Below are 17,635 nucleotides of genomic sequence, written 5' to 3'. Positions count from 1 at the left end.
CTTTTGCCTCTGGGAGAGTCACATTTCTGTGTGCCTATAAACTATCACAAGTCACATGAAAAGGAAAGCAGGATGAGGTTTTCTTGCAGAGCTCATTGGTCCCCAGAGTTCCCCCAGATTCCATTAACTTGCTTGCATGAAAAGATCTATGCGCACATACGATTCCTGCTTATTATGTATGTAGAAGTCTGTGAAAAGTCATGACAGTTGCTGCTTTTCTAGTGGATCTGTGAGTTTGGCTTACATGCATGGGAACTTTTTTAAAATCATTCCTCAGGCAATCAATGTTGCATACGCAAGTCTCATGGTAGCCATTTTAACTCTGATTAGATAATCCTCCTCTAATTATGCTCACAGACTTCATCCTGTGTGCATGTAAACACAAGTCTCGCAAATGGGCAACAGGTGTGAACCACCACAAATAATTGCTTCATCGGATCTAAAGCTAAAAATAAAATAAAAAAGTACAAAGTGGGAAAATGACAGAAGGCCACATACCACATAAAAAGTAGCAGTGAACGTCTGCTCTTTTCCATTTGCCATTTACTCATCTATAATCCACATTCATGCCTCGTTCACCAGACCCCTTTTACAACCATCGTGAAAGACTTCCACATCTCCACATCTTTCACAAGCTGTTCATTACACCTACTCAGAATCCTAAAAAAAAAAAACCCATAGCATTTAATTCAACGTTAAACTACTTTAACTTAACTATCCAGAATGTATTAATAAATGTGCTTATTTAGATATTCAGACTGCCACTTCCACATGCCAAGTTGCTATGCTAACCTCACCTTAGCTTTAAAGGTATGCTTAGTGTCTTGTGGTTGCTCGAAGGTCTCCTTGGTCTCCTTCGTTTCCTGTACCAGCTGGTACTCCACAATCAGCTCCTGTTTTTCTCTACAGTATTTATGAAAGTGGTTTTGTGTGTCATTATGATAAACATGTCAATTTCCTTTATAACTATTTAAAAAATACTAAAAAATGGCATAAGCTGTTTTATACCAGTGCAAGGTAACTTCTTGATTAACAATTAAGAAATGATACACCAGCAAGTTTTTCTTTAGAGTGTCTGCACAGTGAAATATTTTCATTCCAACAAAATCAACAGATTTGATTGTTATTATAATTTTCTGCTTTAGGATGTAAATTTATGGCTATTTAATTTTTAAAAGTCTCATGTGTATAAACCGTCTTCTTTCGGCTGCTCCCGTTAGGGGTCGCCCCAACTGATCATCGGTCCACAGATTTGATTTGGTACACGTTTTAAGCCGGATGCCCTTCCTGACACAACCCCCCCATTTTATCCGAGCTTGGGACCGGTACTGAGTGCAACTACCAGTGTCTCGTTCGTATAAATAAATGTTTGATAAAAGGCTTTAATACAAAGCATACAACAATCAGGGCTCCCCAGTGGTGCATCAGTATCAAGTACAGATCCCTATGATGCCACAGCAAAGGGAAGCCAAGGAAGCAAAATTGGCTGTGGTTTGGAGGAATGTCATACTCTCTCTCTCTCGATAATCACAGCAACACCATCAAATCATGTATATGGTAGAGGATAGATAGCTCTTTCTTTAGAGTGTGATACGCTGCGCTGTACTGCAGCATGAGCAGCAGGTAGATAAGATGCAGTTGGCTGGCTTTACATGTCCCGGAGGAAGTACAAGTTGGCCTTCACCTTCGCTGGTTGTTAGCTATTGTATGATCGAGGAGAGCTGGCTGGTAGGTGGGAATTGGCATGTGTCCAAATTAGAGAGGTAGTTCTCTGTACAGAACCAAAAGTCCAGTGGGGGGAACTTAATCCTCCTATTAGCCTAACCCTAACCCTCAAGATGCTGTACAACATGAAACAACAAACACACTTATCACGTTGAGTTGTCTCCACTTCTTGGACCTTTAGTTTGACTCTGCCCAGGAAGGAGGCACTGGATCAGGTTCGACTCCAACCCCTAGACTTTTGGTTCTGCAGCAAGGAGTACTTGAAATCAGCTAAAACACAACTAACTCTCAACAACTAATAAATATTTCTTCCACTTTGAAATCCCTTTAGAAGACTATACTTGAGTATGCCTCCTGAATTCAAAGAATACTTGTTTTATTGTTTCCAAAGTATGTCCTACTAAAGCGTTAGCAAAAACTGAACAGAGCAGATGTTGAATTAGAGGGTTCCATTTAAGGTAGGTTCTCAATGTATTTTTTTTTTTAACCGTAAACCCATCAAAGCTAGAATTTCTATGCCGTGTTTGCAGAGTATTTCAAAGTTCATTTACCTGTGTCTTCGTCAGATCATTGCAAATCACAGGTGGGGCAGTAAAGTGGAAGAGACAGTCCTTAAATAAAAGCTGAACATGAAGCTTAATACTATTATAATAGAGATTTAGTGTTGCTGCTTGCCCAGCCTCATGGTCCACGTGGTGATATCTAATAAAACTTTGGAGAGCTTTGTAAGCTGCCAGGTTCATTCAGGTACAGCAGGGAGGAGGTACACAAAACACCAAAGCTCTGGTATCCATGGAGTTCTTGTATTGTTCCTGTAGTCTGCCAGGCCCTTATGGTAAATAAATAAGTGACTCACAGTACAGAGGTAGTGGTATACTAGAGGATAACTGCTTAAGACTCTCTGAAATGAGACTTTTTAATCCTCTCAGGTTAATAGGTTTATAGACACAGAATCAAACCTGTTTATTAAGACACCTTTTAAATTTAAGTAATGCATATATGTTTTGTACTGTTACAAGAAATGAATCCCATTTAGCTAGATATTTAGCTCAACCTATTACAGATTACACTGGAGAGGAAGAAAAGTGCTCAAAGAGCTTCTCCTTTATTCAAGAACTATAAGTTGGTTATAAACCAATTACAAAAACAATCATGATACTGTTCTGTTTTTTTGTAGGAAAAGAATGTTGTAATTAACAAAAGTTGAGAGGTAATTCTATAAACATAATAGACAATCAACAAAACAGACAGACAAAAACAATAAAAACTAACATTTCCACAAACTTTGGTGAAACGTATGTTTAGGACCGTATTTATAATACATTCCAGAACGATGCCCTCGGACGATGAGAGCAAAACAGTAGCCTCTACCTTTTTAATTCTAACACAAACTGCAGCAATAAGTCAATATATCTTACCTAACAAACATGGTTGGACTGTGCCAGTGTTCAACCCCAAACCATAATTCTAGACACGCTAGAAGGGAAAAGGTGTTCAGTACCAACCACTTAGTCAAAATCACTTACAAATTAAAGGTCACTAAAGTAATGCTTTGTACAAGTAAATGGAAAATGTAATGTCTGTATCAAGTTTGGATCCCAGATATGGTTCCATTAATGCAGTAGAGTCCATCAACCCAGAAATAAGCCATGCATATTTTTTTTCCTCATCCGGTTATTATAAAACTTTCGCTCATGTAATTTGAATATGACTTTTTGGTGATTAACCATTTTGCCGATCGTCCCCTTTTCACAATTTGTCTCCCTTAAACAATTGCTACACAATTATCACAAATGCCAGTGTCAATCTTTTGGGTCATTGAAGAGATGCTGCATTTACAAAGATCAATGAACAAGGAAAACACATGGGAGGAATGAATTCCTTGAGGTCCCACTCCAAACCTTAAAAAAAAAAAAAAATCTTAATCCAGTCACACAGCCATCACAGAGGAAACAGGGAAATGGCAATGCCATCGATTCCACCCTTTCCTGCTGAGATTCAGGTCCTCTGTGGTATGACCAGAGCATGAAGCAAGTTGTAGGATAACACTTTTTGCTATATGTAGAACTGGTGCACAGCTAACTGGTCCATAAACGGGCGCACCAGGTTGTCTGTGGCAAAATAGAAGATCAATCCAAACGTAATGGAGATGGGGAGAGCTGGGAGGGCTTTCTTAAAGATGGCCAAAAGCAAGAGTGTTAGACACAAGCCCTGCAAAATATGAAGACACACAAATCATTTTTCACAGAATGTCGAATGTAAAAGAAAAAAAAAAATATGATAGAAATAAATAATAAAAGAAAAATCATCAGCTATAACCAAGGTAGCACATGAATAAACAAAATAGACAGACAGCTACGAAATGGACTCTATAGATATCTTCAGTTGCCTCTGAAAGTACTGGAACGGCAAGGCCAATTCAAAAGGTGATTGAGTTGATGATAGATGAGAATTTAAGCTTTCATTTCCTGTTATTTTAAATCTAGACGTGTTAGATGGCACCTTTTGTTTGAACCTACTCATTTTTCAAGTGATCAAAAATATTGGAACATGTGACACAGGTATTTCTTGTTGCACAGCTGTGCCTGGCCTCAAACCAAGAGTAGACATTCAGAGCATTAAATAAGCAAACAAGAAGACCAGAGATCTGTCTATGGGGAAAAAAAAAACCAAGCCATTTTGAAGCCATACCACAAGATGCAAACCACTCATCAGTAGTAAGAACTGGGAGGCCAGGCTGGAATTCACAAAGAAATACAGAAGGGTATTGATGATGATATTTTAGGTCATATTTTAGGTTATATCCCTAATTTCTCCATCTGGGGATTAATAAAGTATTATCTTATCTTATATTTATGCAGAAATATAGAAAATTCTAAAGAGTTCACAAACTTTCAAGCACCACTGTACATGTAAATACCAGGAAATTATTAAAGATGATATTCTGATCTGTCGTCTCATTCATCTTTTGATCTCAAACTCAAATGTCTTCAGGGTGTAACCCCCCGAAAAATTAAGAAATTACAAAGGCGGGGGGACTTTCCGTTCCAATATTTTTAGATGGGATGTGTGTACTACAACTATTACTAATGATATTGCATAGATCAGAGTTTTCATTGTCATACCCATTAACTGCCCAAGCTCTGAATACAGATGTGCTTTCTCCAAAGTTTAGGCCTATTCTTTTCTTCTGAGCCAATTCATTTTCTTGTCATTACTCATCGATGTGCCTTTCTGTAAATTCTATTCATCTTTACTGGTAAACCTGGACCTGTGACAACTTATGATTCAAACTGCTTCAGGGATAAATAAATGGGGAATAATCCCTTGCTAATTGCTGTCAGGACATTCAGTCAGCGTTGCGAAATTTGACTCTTTGATTATTTCATTCAGTGCAAGTAACACATCTGGACACTGGATTATCTTTGAACTGCTTTAGTTACAGTTAGAGAAAGGCTTACTATTATTGCGCCATATATTTTTATATCTTTGACATCTTTCTACTATTATATATATATATTTAAGTCTGATTCATTATTTCGATTTACACATGCATTAAATGCATTCATCTTCAGTAACCGCTTTATCCTGGTCAGTGTCACAGTGGATTTGGATCCGATCCAGGTAACACACTCTGTATTGAATGCCAGACCATTACAGGAAACTACTGCATCTGCGTGCACACATTCACACACACTCATGCATACCTAAGGACAATGTAGAGTAGCCAATCCACCTACTGCCATGTTTTTTTTTTGGGGGGGGGACCGGAGCACCCGGAGGAACCTGTAAACATGTGAAACTCCACACAGACAGTAACCTAAGCATCGAACCACACCCTCAAGCTCTACATGCAACACTACCTGCTGGGTCACCATGCCACAACAACAACAACAACAACAACAACAACAACAATAATATGTGGGTGGATTACTTACAATAAGAATGGCCACAAAGCAGGCTAACGTTGTGTTCCAGTCACCACTGGCTGTAGCTGAAGCCTTTCCCACCAGCATACTATAGAAGATGAAGTCACCAAGACCTAGCTTCACTCCCCCTGGAAGAATAATAAAAAAAAAAACCATATATATCTTAAAACTCTCACTCTTCACTCAATCTATAATAAATCTCTAATAAATATGGTAATCAGATTTATTTTCCCTAATTATAATCCAACACTCTATAAATGAGGAGATAAACTGTAGGTAAGAAAAGTGTTAGAGAAGCAGTGCTCATAATAAGAAGCTATAATACAGATTTATATTTATATTCGATGCACCGAAGCATTACGGTATGGATTAGAGCCACGCCCTACAGCTGCTTCCCTGTTTGGGGGTAGTTACAGTTGAGAGGGAATTGCAATTTGTAACAGAGGGCCACTGTCTAAACTCCAGCGCTCTGGGAATTAATCAGTAACTGTCTCATGTCAAAACTATTTGGAAACTAGCATCACCAACTGCCTTATTGCCCCTTCATTAGTGATGAGCATTTCAAACTTAATTTTATTTTAACGCAAGTCTTCAATATTCACCAAAAATTTAAATATTGGCACCCTTGACTTCATTACGGTAAGCCCATGACTGAGCCCTGCGAGTTAGGCAAGTTAGACAGGAGCTCATGTAATACATGTATTCAATTTAAAGGGACAGAAGTTTTGTAAGACCCAGCATGGATTGAGGCTACATTAATAAAATACATCCAACAAACATGTTTATTTCTTGATATTCAGTTCTGTTTCAGGCCAAAGAAAGTCAATTTCCACTCTACTCTGTCATGTCATGAGACATTTAATCATGCCAGTATTGTTGAACGAATTTCAATAATTCATTAAACGCAATACATTTAAATGCTAAATGAAATGTAATTGTGCATGACTTTAGCATCCATTCTGTCTACACGGTGTGCAAGTAATATATAAAATTTGACCCTGGTAGTAGACTGTTATGTTATCCTGGAGGACTGGCCATGGGCCTCCGCTACACCGATACTCACTCTCCTCCTCGTCATCTGCTGGCAGTGGGCGTGCTGATGGCATCTCCTGGATATGACGTCTCGATTCATCGGTGGACTGCAGAGGGCCGAGACGCTGCTCTTGTTGGCCGACCCAATCAGGCGTGAAACCCCCATCATCCTCTGGCTGAGCCACCGGCGCCGTTGCAACTACAGGATACATCGAGAGGCCTTAAAGTTAGAGCAGGGAAGAAAATATCAAATACTGTTTGTGAATAGTGCATACTAATTCATTAAAGAAATGCTGTTTTCATTCCAGACATAGCATTGCAGCAGCTGAAGCGAGTTACACAAACCCCTCTTGTCCTCTGAAGCAGCCAACTATAAGACTTACCATCGCCCTCTTGTTTGGGGGCAGCTTCTGAAGAGTTATTCCTCGATTCTCCGTTGTCTGCCATGCCGACCAGCCACACCATAGTCGCTGGCAAACACAAAGAATGTCATTGTTAAAACTGAACGTGTGCGAATAAAAAGTAACACTAGGAATCTACAACACTAGGATCTTCCCGTTAATCTTACAAGAGTAGATGAGCCCTGGAAACATCGGTTCGTTCCTTTCTTGAGCCGTTTCAACTAGGATCCGAAGAGGTCCTTTAGGGCACAACACAGCCAACAGGTCTATGAGAGGAAAGGGGGGAGAGAGAAAAAAAACACTCAATGAGTCACATCATCTTCTCTAGGACAGGTCATCTCCCAACATGTGCTAGCTCTTAACCCTGGTTTACTGCAAACACTGAATTTAGATGTTTTGTGATGTTAAAGCTTATAAAATAATCTTACACAGTGAGATTATCATCACTTCTCTTAGATTTCCTAAGGAGCTACCAAACATAATATAGTGGAACAGAGAACAAACAGCATGCGTGTGCTTTTTTCCTGGTTTCCCATGTCAGTTCATTTACGTAACACATACACTACCAGTCAAAAGTTTAGACACACTCATTCTTTATTTCTATCCCCCCCCCCCACACACACATTTTAGAATAATAATGAAGTCATCAAAACTCTGGAGTAACACAAATGGAACTATGGGAATTATGTTGTGATAAAATAAAATTAATCAAAATATTTGAGCATCTTCAAAGTAGACCCCCTTTTTGCCTAGAATTTCCAGAAATGTATTCTCTGTATTTTTTCAACTGATTTCTTGAGGAAATTTTTTAAGATGCTTTTTAAACGGTATTAAAGGAGTTCCCACCTACGCTGGACACTCCTTGGCTACTTTTCGGAATATTTAGCTCAAAGTCATCCATTTAAAGAATTTTTTTAGTATATAAAATGTTAGTTTTCTAATGAAAGAAATGAATATATTGGCACAATTATATTTTTGTCTAAAACACAGATTTAAAACATTTAATCATACACCTTCAGATCAAAAGGTTTTTAACATCATGAGAAACATTTCAGTCAACTTTTGGCTGGTAGTGTATGAAACATATGAATTGCCTTTTTTTTTTTAAGTTCATCTTTGATACCAAATGTAAAACTATATCTCAAAAATTATTTTTTTTGTAGAGTCCTACAGGAGTTGAAGCCATTACAATCCATTAAAATATGCCTCAAAGACAATGGTAGAGATAAGGATATAGGTAAAGTATAGGATCTTCACCCTTTAACAAAACCTTGACTGAGTCTGGAGTGGCGTATTTGGCAACAGGTGTAGATGATATGGTCCCTGAGATTATCCAAGTAGAAACAACATTTTATACCAACAACAGGATTGAGTTCTTAAAAGTTTATTTGTACTACACTGATCCCAATCAGTTAACAATTTTTTGAAGACATGAGTTTGTAATGGGTTTGAGGTCTGATGGTGGAATAGGGCTTTTTTTTTGTTTGTTTTTTTTAGCTCTAAACATGAAGCAACATCACGAGGCTTGCTCATTCCCTGGAATTCCACAATGCCCTGGTATTCCACAATGCCCTGGTACAACTCAAAAAATCCATTTTAAATTCCATGCCCCGGAGGACTGCAATCCATTTCAAATTTCGACAAAAGCCTGATGCTCATTTTTGAGGGACGCCAGAATTTGAAAACGTGATTTTGAGTCTGTTATGTTAGGAAATTCCGTTGTTGAGAAGTTTTAACATGATAATAGAATTGGTTTCTGCAGTAAAAAGTGTAATGTGGTGGGACTCTGTATGCCACTTTTCTGATGGTTAACCACAAAAGCAGCTGACACACAATCTCCAAATTCTGATCCATCTGTATATATCGGCGTGTATTAAGGAAAGCTTTCTCGGATACTTAGGAGTTGTTGGTGCATCGGGATGTGTTTGAGATTTTTTCCCGTTGTTAGAGGCATGATTATGTGTTTAAAAAAAAAAATATTTGGGGGGATTACTGCAGAACTATGTCTGACCTAGTACATGTTGATCAACTTTATATATTTTCTAGATGGGGCTTAATCCATAGTCCAAATGGACGGATATGCCTTAGCTTTTCCCCATATATCCCAAGACTGCATGATAAAATGGATTATTGTATTAGTTGATACCGTTTCTGTATATTGCAGTGCTAATTTGAGAGGTCTATTCTCTAAAGAGAGAGTTCATTAACCTCAACATACAAGCTTTTAATTGGTGATGTTCTGAATGCCCCCAGGGACAGATGTATCTCACTGCAATTGAACCATGCTCAAGTTTGCTTGGAACCTGACTGAGGCCACTTCGCTCAGATCCCCTTGAGCCGGTTGTTTTTGTCCACACCTGAGCGCGATTGAGGTCTTCTCACCTGCCTGAATGAACTGAACCAAAGAGGAAAATGTGCCAGGCTTTGATTCTAACAGACTAAACAGTGCAGAGGTGAAAGCACCCTAACAGACTTTTTTTTTTAAAACGTAAGTCAGTCTTAAACCTAAACAAGACAATGCATTTAGGCATTTCAGTTTAATATAAGGAGGCCTCGCACAGGTACTCACACTGGGAAAGCCAGAGCGGAGCTCAGTTTAAAGTGCAACACCACATCTACTCTTTTCCTAGTGAAAACAATCCTAAAATAACTGGCTTTCTGAAGATAACATTGTTTGGAAACATCAAGAGTGTAATTTATCACGTGGGAGGGATGGTCTTACAGGAAATTTGGCTCTGTTGAAAATTCCTTTAGATTAGCACTCGTAACACTATTTTTTTGCTCTGTTTGGACCTTCCTCAAATTATATCCTGTCTTATCTTATACTGCAGGATGGAGAGAACTTGTGTTTCAGCAGTGAATGCAATCTACGTTATTACCATCATCACAAGAGTATTTTTATACCCTTTCATACCCATACTATTATTTTCGTACCATTTATTCGCCAACAAAAACGTTTCTCTTTTCTTTGCAAGCTGTAGCATTAAGTTAAAGAAAAAAAAAAAGTATGAGAAAAGCACTTGACATGAGTGTTAGTTTAGTTAGTCTCATTAACTACTTACTAACCATAGACAGAGATGACAGCCAGGATGAGCCAGGCAGTCCACTCTGGCAGGTACTTGATGAACACTAGGGACATGAGGGCACTAATCATGATGAGGTATGCCTGCTGCAATCGCAGCGGACCCTTCCAGTGGACACAGATCATTCCGACCACCCCAAAGTTCCAAATGATCACCGCCAGCGTGAAGTAGTCCATGGCCACGTTGTACGTCTTAAACACCTCCCTGCAACGTGGACACGAAGGACACATGAGATTAAGCAGTATTGTTATAGATCACATCTGCTCATGGAATATGTGGGGAAAACTCAAGGGGATGAATACTTATGCAAGTTACTGTATCATGATGCACACAGTTTATCAGCTATAGTGTTATGATACTTTTACAACATTGCCCACTCCTAAAGTGCCCTCCACTAATATTGGCACACTTGGTAAATATGAGCAAAGAAGGCTGTGAAAAACTGTCTTTATTGTTTAACCTTTTGTTCTTTTGTTTAAAAAATTCACAAAAACACTCTGCTCTCAGCTCTCATGGATATCAACCAATTGCAAACACAATACATGTTTATCAAAAATGATTCCCCATCAGGGCAATAATTAAGAAGTTCCAGTCAATTGGAAAAGTTGTGAATCAACCTGGAATTGGACGTTTGTCTATATTGTCTCAACACACTGTGAAGAGGATGGTTCGAGTGGCCAAAAAGATCTCCAAGGATCACAGCTGGAGAATTGCAAAAGTTAGTTGCGTCTTGGGGTCAGAAAGTCTCCAAAACTACAATCTGAAGTCACCTACATCACCACAAGTTGTTTGGAAGCATTTCAAGAAAAAAAGCCTCTACTCTCATCCAAAAACAAACTCAAGCATCTTCAGTTTTCCAGACACTACTGGAACTTCAAATGGGATCGGGTTCTATAGTAAGATGAAACCAAAATAGAGCTTTTTGGCAATAAACACCAGAGGTGGTTTTGGTGCACACAGAGAGATAGCCATATGGAAAAGTACCTCATGTCCACGGTTAAATATGATGTTGGCTCTTTAATGTTTTGGGGCTGTTTTTCTGCTAGAGGACCCTGACATTTTGTTAGGATACATGGCATCATCGACTCTATCAAATATCAACAGATATTAAATGAAACCATGACTGCCTCTGCCAGAAAGCTTAAAATGGGACATGGTTGGATCTTCCAGCAGGACAATGATCCAAAACATACATTAAAATCAACATAAAATTACCATGGCCATCCCAGTCCCTTGACTTGAAACCCATAGAAAACCTGTGGGGTGAACTGAAGAGGAGAGTCCACCAGCGTGAGAGATTCTGTATGAAGGAATGGTCTCAGATCCCTTGCCATGTATCCTCCAACCTCATCAGGCATTAAAGGAGAAGACTCAGAGCTGTTATCTTGGTAAAGGGAGGTAGCCCAAAGTATTGCCTAAAAGGGTGCCAATAATTGCTGCACACCTATATTTAACTTTGTTATAAACTTGTGTTGTGTTTGTAATTGTTTGGTATCCATGAGAGCAGAGTAGTTTTGTGATTTTTTTAAAAACAAAAGATCAAAAGGTTAAACAATAAAGACAAATTTTCACATCCTTCTTTGTTCATAATTGCCAGGGGTGCCATTATTAGTGGAGGACACTGTATGTATGATGGCAGGCAGAAACACGACTCACAGCAGGTAAACAAAGGAGAAAAAGAAGAGCAGGAGCAGGGAGGAGAAGAACAGCCAGGCGTGGATCACCTGTAATAGCAAAAACAACATGTCATTAAGATGCTACTAACACAGAAAGGCAAGTCATGTGCAAATAACACAGGTACCAATGTCACAGATTTATACTTAAAACAAATAAATAAAATAAATAAATAAATAAATAAATAAGTACACTAAAAAGTATACTTTTTAAATAATTATTTTTAAAGATTTGGCACCATGGATTATTCATTTATTCTGAGAATCAAGGTCTGGAAAAACCATGTGAGAAGAATCAACTGCCAGAACGCCATACCTTATAGCAGCGGTACTTGTAGAGCAGTACCAGTACCAGCGTCATCACCACAATCACACTGATCATGATGGTAGCGTTGAGGATGGAATTGACCGCACGCTGGCCCACAGTGTCCGTGTCTTCACGGAAGGGGGTGTAGATACTGTAGGAGTAATGATATCATGGTTAGCTAGATACCAGGGTGGACGAATCAGCAGCCTGGGCACATGCAACAGGCAGATTTTGTGTCTGGGATATTCAAGTTTTTATTCGTAGTTGCCCAGAAGACACGTACTAACAACTACTAACTCGTTTTCATTTCTGTAGCTGTGTTTAAACTTAATGCACGCCACAGTGGTGCGGAATACTCGTTCCCAATCCTGGAATAGGGTCAAGACTTACAGTTGCTGGCCATCCTTTTGCGTGTAGAAGCTGACCGACTTGATGGTTGCCACGACGACCACCATGCACAGTGTGACTGGGACGAAGAGCATAATGACGTGTTTGGCTCCATACTTCAGAGTGAGCTCCTCGTCCTCCTCTTCCTCGTTGTCGATGACCACTTGTGGGGCGCGAGTGGAAGGTGGCTGGCCGTTGAGCTCAACCCCTCTCCGTGGCCGGGCTGTAGATCTGCCGGTGTCCGTGTGCTGGTTGGCCTCCGCTCCTTCACGTGACTGCATGCAAAAGGGAAATGATCAGAATGGTGTTATGCACTGTGCTAGCCTCTATGGCAAGAGTGATGGTTTAGTAGCATGCAGAATGATCATCAGTACAGTGGTCATTTGCTGAAATGTTCACATAAACATAAATGTGGATAAAATAAAATAAAAAAAACTAACAAAAGCATCAGGGGAATAAAGGAGGCAAGAATCTTCCTTCCAGGAAAGTACTTAAAAGTCGATTTCTACGTTCAATCCTCTCTGATCTATGCTATCAATACGATTAAAGGTATATGCTGTAAGTAGTGTATATGACTACTGAGCTTTAAACTGCGTGCCAGTTAAGCTATGCCACAAAGTTAAACAGCTGATTATCTATAATTGATAGATAATTAATGATTATCTATTTATCATCGCCTCTTTCTATTTGCGTCTTATAGATGGTAATCGACTTTGTATTTCTCTCAATAACAAGATCAGTGACCGAACACAGGACCTCCCAGTCATGCTTCAAAGCCTATCAGAAATATGAGTCTAGGATAAAACTGTAAATCTCTGCTACTGAAGACTCTTAACAGGGAACTAGAGAGAGAAAGAAAAAAAGACAAGTCCAGGCAGGAAAGCCTCCAGCTACAGAAGGCAATATGATTATGTAATTGCAGCTGTTCTATACTTTTATCGTCTGTGCCACACCTGGGTGTGATGCTGGCACCGATCACAGAAAGGTTGGGTCAAGCAGTAAAATGCTATCCTCACGGAGTTGACCCTCACGTCACTGTTTAGCCAAGTGTAAAGCAAAACTGAGGCATATTCGACAAGCAATGAAATCAAATATTAGTTATAAAGTAAGCCATAAAACTTCAGGACCTACCACATTATTGACTAAATCTTGTGCATTGTCAGCCATTGGTGCCTGGAAATGAGACGAGCCTCATAAAAGAGCTGAGCGGGAGTACCTAGAAGAACAACATGCAAGATATTCAATCGTAACACAAACACGAATCAACGTCTTACATGTCTCCATTGTTAAAAAAATAAACATATTCTAATGGTTTTAAAAAGGACACTATTTCTACATTCAGTTACAGCTCCAGATTCATTTTTTTCCCTTTCAGTGCTTCATCATGTACAGGGAAACATTAAATTCATGTCTGTCGTAATCAGTCATAAGCTGATGAATAAGTAAGGAACGAATGCAATAGGGCATGCTGCTATAAAACAGTCGTTCCCAACAGTCTTTCCCCTTTTTTCCCCTCTCCTTGAAGTTAATAAGACAATAAGACCAGTCCCTCCAGGATTTCACGATCACAGAAATGAATGCAAAAATCAAGGAAACTCCCCAATATTCGCAGGAGCTTGCGATTTTTCAACATTACCACAGATTCTACTAAGATTTGGGCCAAGACGCACCATGCAACGTCATCACATCGCGCACTCGGCCAAAACCCCCTTCGATTCACGTTTGCCGAACGTGAGTAGAGCTAAAAGGTCTCATTTACCGACAAACATCACTGCGAGAGACCGCTCAAAGCAATTTCATGCCATTGCAATGTCTCCAATTCAAGTAGTTTTCTGCAAAAAAAAAAAAAAACCTCCTCAAATCGCACCACAAATTTTGAAAAGAAAAAAAATCCGTAGCAAAATCAAGTATTTTTAGCTGCAACAATCACAAAAAAAACGCTGTGAAATCCTGTATGGAATGAAAGACACAGCTTGCCATGTTAACAAGCACTTGGGGAAAAGCAAACTCCTCTGTCCTGAAGGTCCCATGGTGGAAAACTGACAAGACGCTACAAAGCACTGACACTGGAGACTCCTTACATAAACTGTTACACAATTTTCCTTGTTAAATATTGGGACGTAACTTTAATCAGCCTTAGATCATGTAGATTGTAGACATTAACCAACAACTTCAGATTAGACGATTCTACAGTGCCGTGGTATAATTAAGTAATATCACACAAGAAAGAGTGCTGTTGTACTGAATATCAGCACGGCGGGGATTACCTGCAGCCATGTGATATTGTTCAAATACAACAGCTCAATAAACAAGAAATTAATATCAAGTAACTGATATTTCAGACACAGTGTGGTCAACTATTTTGTTTATTTTTGCGCATTCAATGAAAATAGTTCCCAGAGAAGCCACAGCTGGATGGAGCTTGCATGTTGCCATGCCAACACACAGACTGACTGACAGGCAGCCCATAGTAAGTGTAGTAACGGTTTCAGTGGAATGAACTATTGCTAGAACTGGAATTTTATGCCGTGAACAGGGACAAGCGGCGTGATACACACACTGAAATGTCCCAGTGCCATTATACTAAATATCAGCACTCTTGGAATGTGCCTCGCATTCCACACACACACACACACACACACACTCTCTCTCTCTCTCTCTCTCTATATATATATATATATATATATGTGTATGTATGTATGTGTGTGTGTGTGTATATATATATATATATATATATGTGTGTGTGTGTGTGTGTGTGTGTGTATGTATATTATATTATATTTATATATATATATATATATATATATATATATATATATATATATATAAATAAAATACTATACACCATGCTGAAGTCTTCTTTTTTTGGTGGCTCTCTCTAGACAATCATTACCGGAATACATCAACACGTCCCTGTTTTCTTTCAGATTAAGCTACTAACGTTAAACTACTAAAATTAAACCCCTAATGTTAAACCACTAACATTAAACTACTAAAGATTAAACTACTAATGTTAAACCAACAATGTTAAACTACAAACATAAAACCACTAACGTTAAACTACTCAGATTAAACCACCAACCTTAAAGTACAAACGTAAAACCATTACCGTTAAATTACTCAGATTAAACTACTAATGTTAAACCACTAACATTAAACTACATAAAAACGCTAATGTTAAACGTAAAACTACTAGGGTTAAACCACTAATCGCAAGCCAGTAATGTTAAACTACTAAGATTGAACTACTAATGTTAAACCTTTAACATTGAACTACAAACGTTAAACTAATAGGGTTAAACTACAAACATAAACTCACTAACGTTAAACTACTAGGGTTAAACTACAAACATAAACTCACTAACGTTAAACTACTAGGGTTAAACTACAAACATAAACTCACTAACGTTAAACTACTAGGGTTAAACTACAAACATAAACTCACTAACGTTAAACTACTAAGCTAAAACCATTACTGTTAAACTACTGTTAAACCACTAACATTAAACTACAAATGTTAAACTAACCTAAAACTACTCAAATTAAACCACTAACGTAAAACTACTAGGGTTAAACCACTAACGCAAGACCACTAACATTAGCTAGCCACGTTAGCCAACTTGTTAGTTACCCTTTTATCTAATGTTATGAAAGACATGCTCCAAATACTCCACACAAATAATTTACAAATGAATTTATACAGAAAAAAAAAAGAGAGGAGATTTTACTAAACATAAACACAGTTAGCCACGGGGTGTCCTGACATTTCATCCTACCCGTCAGATGGTCCTACCAGGGCTTACTGCGCATGCGTACATCAATATGGCGTCATTTTTGTCACGCTGAACAACACGCCCATAATTTTCTTGTTACTACTTGCGCGTGGACTTGGAATCTGGTCGGGGGTTTCGCCTTGTAAAATCATCCCACCTGTTTATTATATATCGCTAATCCGATAGGGGTTTTGTACTGTAAAATCATCCTATCATTGTCTAATAGGAATCTTCGGCAAAGTTACACTGAATTATTGTCCGTAGTCACAGACGCAAAGCAGAAACCCGCAGTAGGAGTTTTCCATGCGCTAGGATGAATAGATATATAGTAAGATAGAATGATAGATAGAAAGATAGATATATCCATTATTCTGCGGTACGGCATGAAAATCTGACAAGGCAGGACAAATCAACACAACACCGGCGAACGACTTCATTCCTGTGTGAATGGACCCTGTACATTTAGCTCGCTACTTAAACACTCAACTGCTAACACTTGACAAAAACAACCGAGTTTACTACGAAATATAAATACCACATAAGTTCACTCCACACAAAACCGTAATTAATGTGTTAATGTATTAAAGAGCTTTATGTAAACTGTTAGGCTACACACCTCGATTCCTTCCGACCCAACAAACCGCAAGCGCCACGAACGTATAGCAAATAGCCAACTTTTGGTCATATAGTGCACTACATAGGGAGTAAAAACTTCCGTATAAAGTGCCCTAATGTAGGAAGTAAGGAGCTGTTTGAGACTGAGCCTGTAAAGCCGGAAATGGTTGAGTAAATTCTGCGTTTCCGCAAAGTCCGGTTGATGACAAAAGAAAAGTCACGTGTCATGCCAAGTATTTTTTTTTTATTGAGTTCAAGATGACCTTTTTGTGTCTAGCTTCAATAAAAACCGTGCCAAAATACATTTAAACGAGCCCAACAATCTGTAAAGACAAAACTTAGTTAATACAGTATTACATACAGGTTATGACATCACAGATGTAATTTAGACCATCAACAATCATGTATCATTGCAAAGACTATATCAGTATTTTAAATTAGACGAACAAAACTTGCACATGTTGAAACTCTAATTAGGTTTTAAAAGCCAGAGACATCTGCAAATAGAGCTAAACCAGCATTCTTTCTCGTTCTGTGGTAGATGGCAGTTTAAACTCCTTCTCAGAAGACCACGATAAGGTTTTTCACACTGGAAATAGTTTTAACCCTGGGTCATTCAGAATCCTGGGTTATCATGTTTCACACTACTTTACCTGGGGTTAACGATTAATCCTGGGTATTCAGAATCTGACGTTTCACACTGTAAATTC

At 38.6% G+C, this 17,635-nt stretch overlaps 1 protein-coding gene across 3 annotated transcripts; it reads right to left on the bottom strand.

Annotated features, from left to right (window-relative positions):
* Window positions 1-2,806: 2,806 nt before the first annotated feature.
* Window positions 2,807-16,967, bottom strand: psen1 (presenilin 1). 3 transcript variants are annotated; one of them, XM_053633344.1, is made up of 11 exons: window positions 16,927-16,967; window positions 13,669-13,753; window positions 12,541-12,812; window positions 12,160-12,301; window positions 11,827-11,894; window positions 10,154-10,374; window positions 7,255-7,353; window positions 7,070-7,156; window positions 6,718-6,906; window positions 5,664-5,782; window positions 2,807-3,936 (listed from the first exon to the last, which is right to left on the bottom strand). In XM_053633344.1, exons 2-11 carry the CDS (start codon window positions 13,702-13,704, stop codon window positions 3,781-3,783), a joined length of 1,389 nt encoding a protein of 462 aa, XP_053489319.1. In that variant the 5' UTR covers window positions 13,705-13,753; window positions 16,927-16,967; the 3' UTR covers window positions 2,807-3,780. The 3 variants fall into 3 exon arrangements, with proteins under 3 accessions (XP_053489319.1, XP_053489321.1, XP_053489320.1); XM_053633346.1 differs by having other exon boundaries at window positions 6,718-6,885; XM_053633345.1 differs by lacking the exon at window positions 16,927-16,967 and adding an exon at window positions 16,314-16,331.
* Between the last annotated feature and the right edge of the window lie 668 nt (window positions 16,968-17,635).

This window comes from Ictalurus furcatus, chromosome 9 (genome assembly GCF_023375685.1).
Source record: "Ictalurus furcatus strain D&B chromosome 9, Billie_1.0, whole genome shotgun sequence".
Lineage (NCBI taxonomy): Eukaryota > Metazoa > Chordata > Actinopteri > Siluriformes > Ictaluridae > Ictalurus > Ictalurus furcatus.
This window is presented reverse-complemented; position numbering and strand designations above follow the sequence as displayed.

Excerpts from the sequence above, each read along its gene's own strand:
- psen1 (XM_053633344.1), bottom strand. The coding sequence starts at position 13,704 with ATGGCTGACAATGCACAAGATTTAGTCAATAATGTG. Across the intron at positions 12,302-12,540 it reads CAAAAGGATGGCCAGCAACT|TATCTACACCCCCTTCCGTG; the intron begins GTAAGTCTTGAC and ends TTACTCCTACAG. Across the intron at positions 5,783-6,717 it reads AGCAGATGACGAGGAGGAGA|GGGGAGTGAAGCTAGGTCTT; the intron begins GTGAGTATCGGT and ends TTATTCTTCCAG.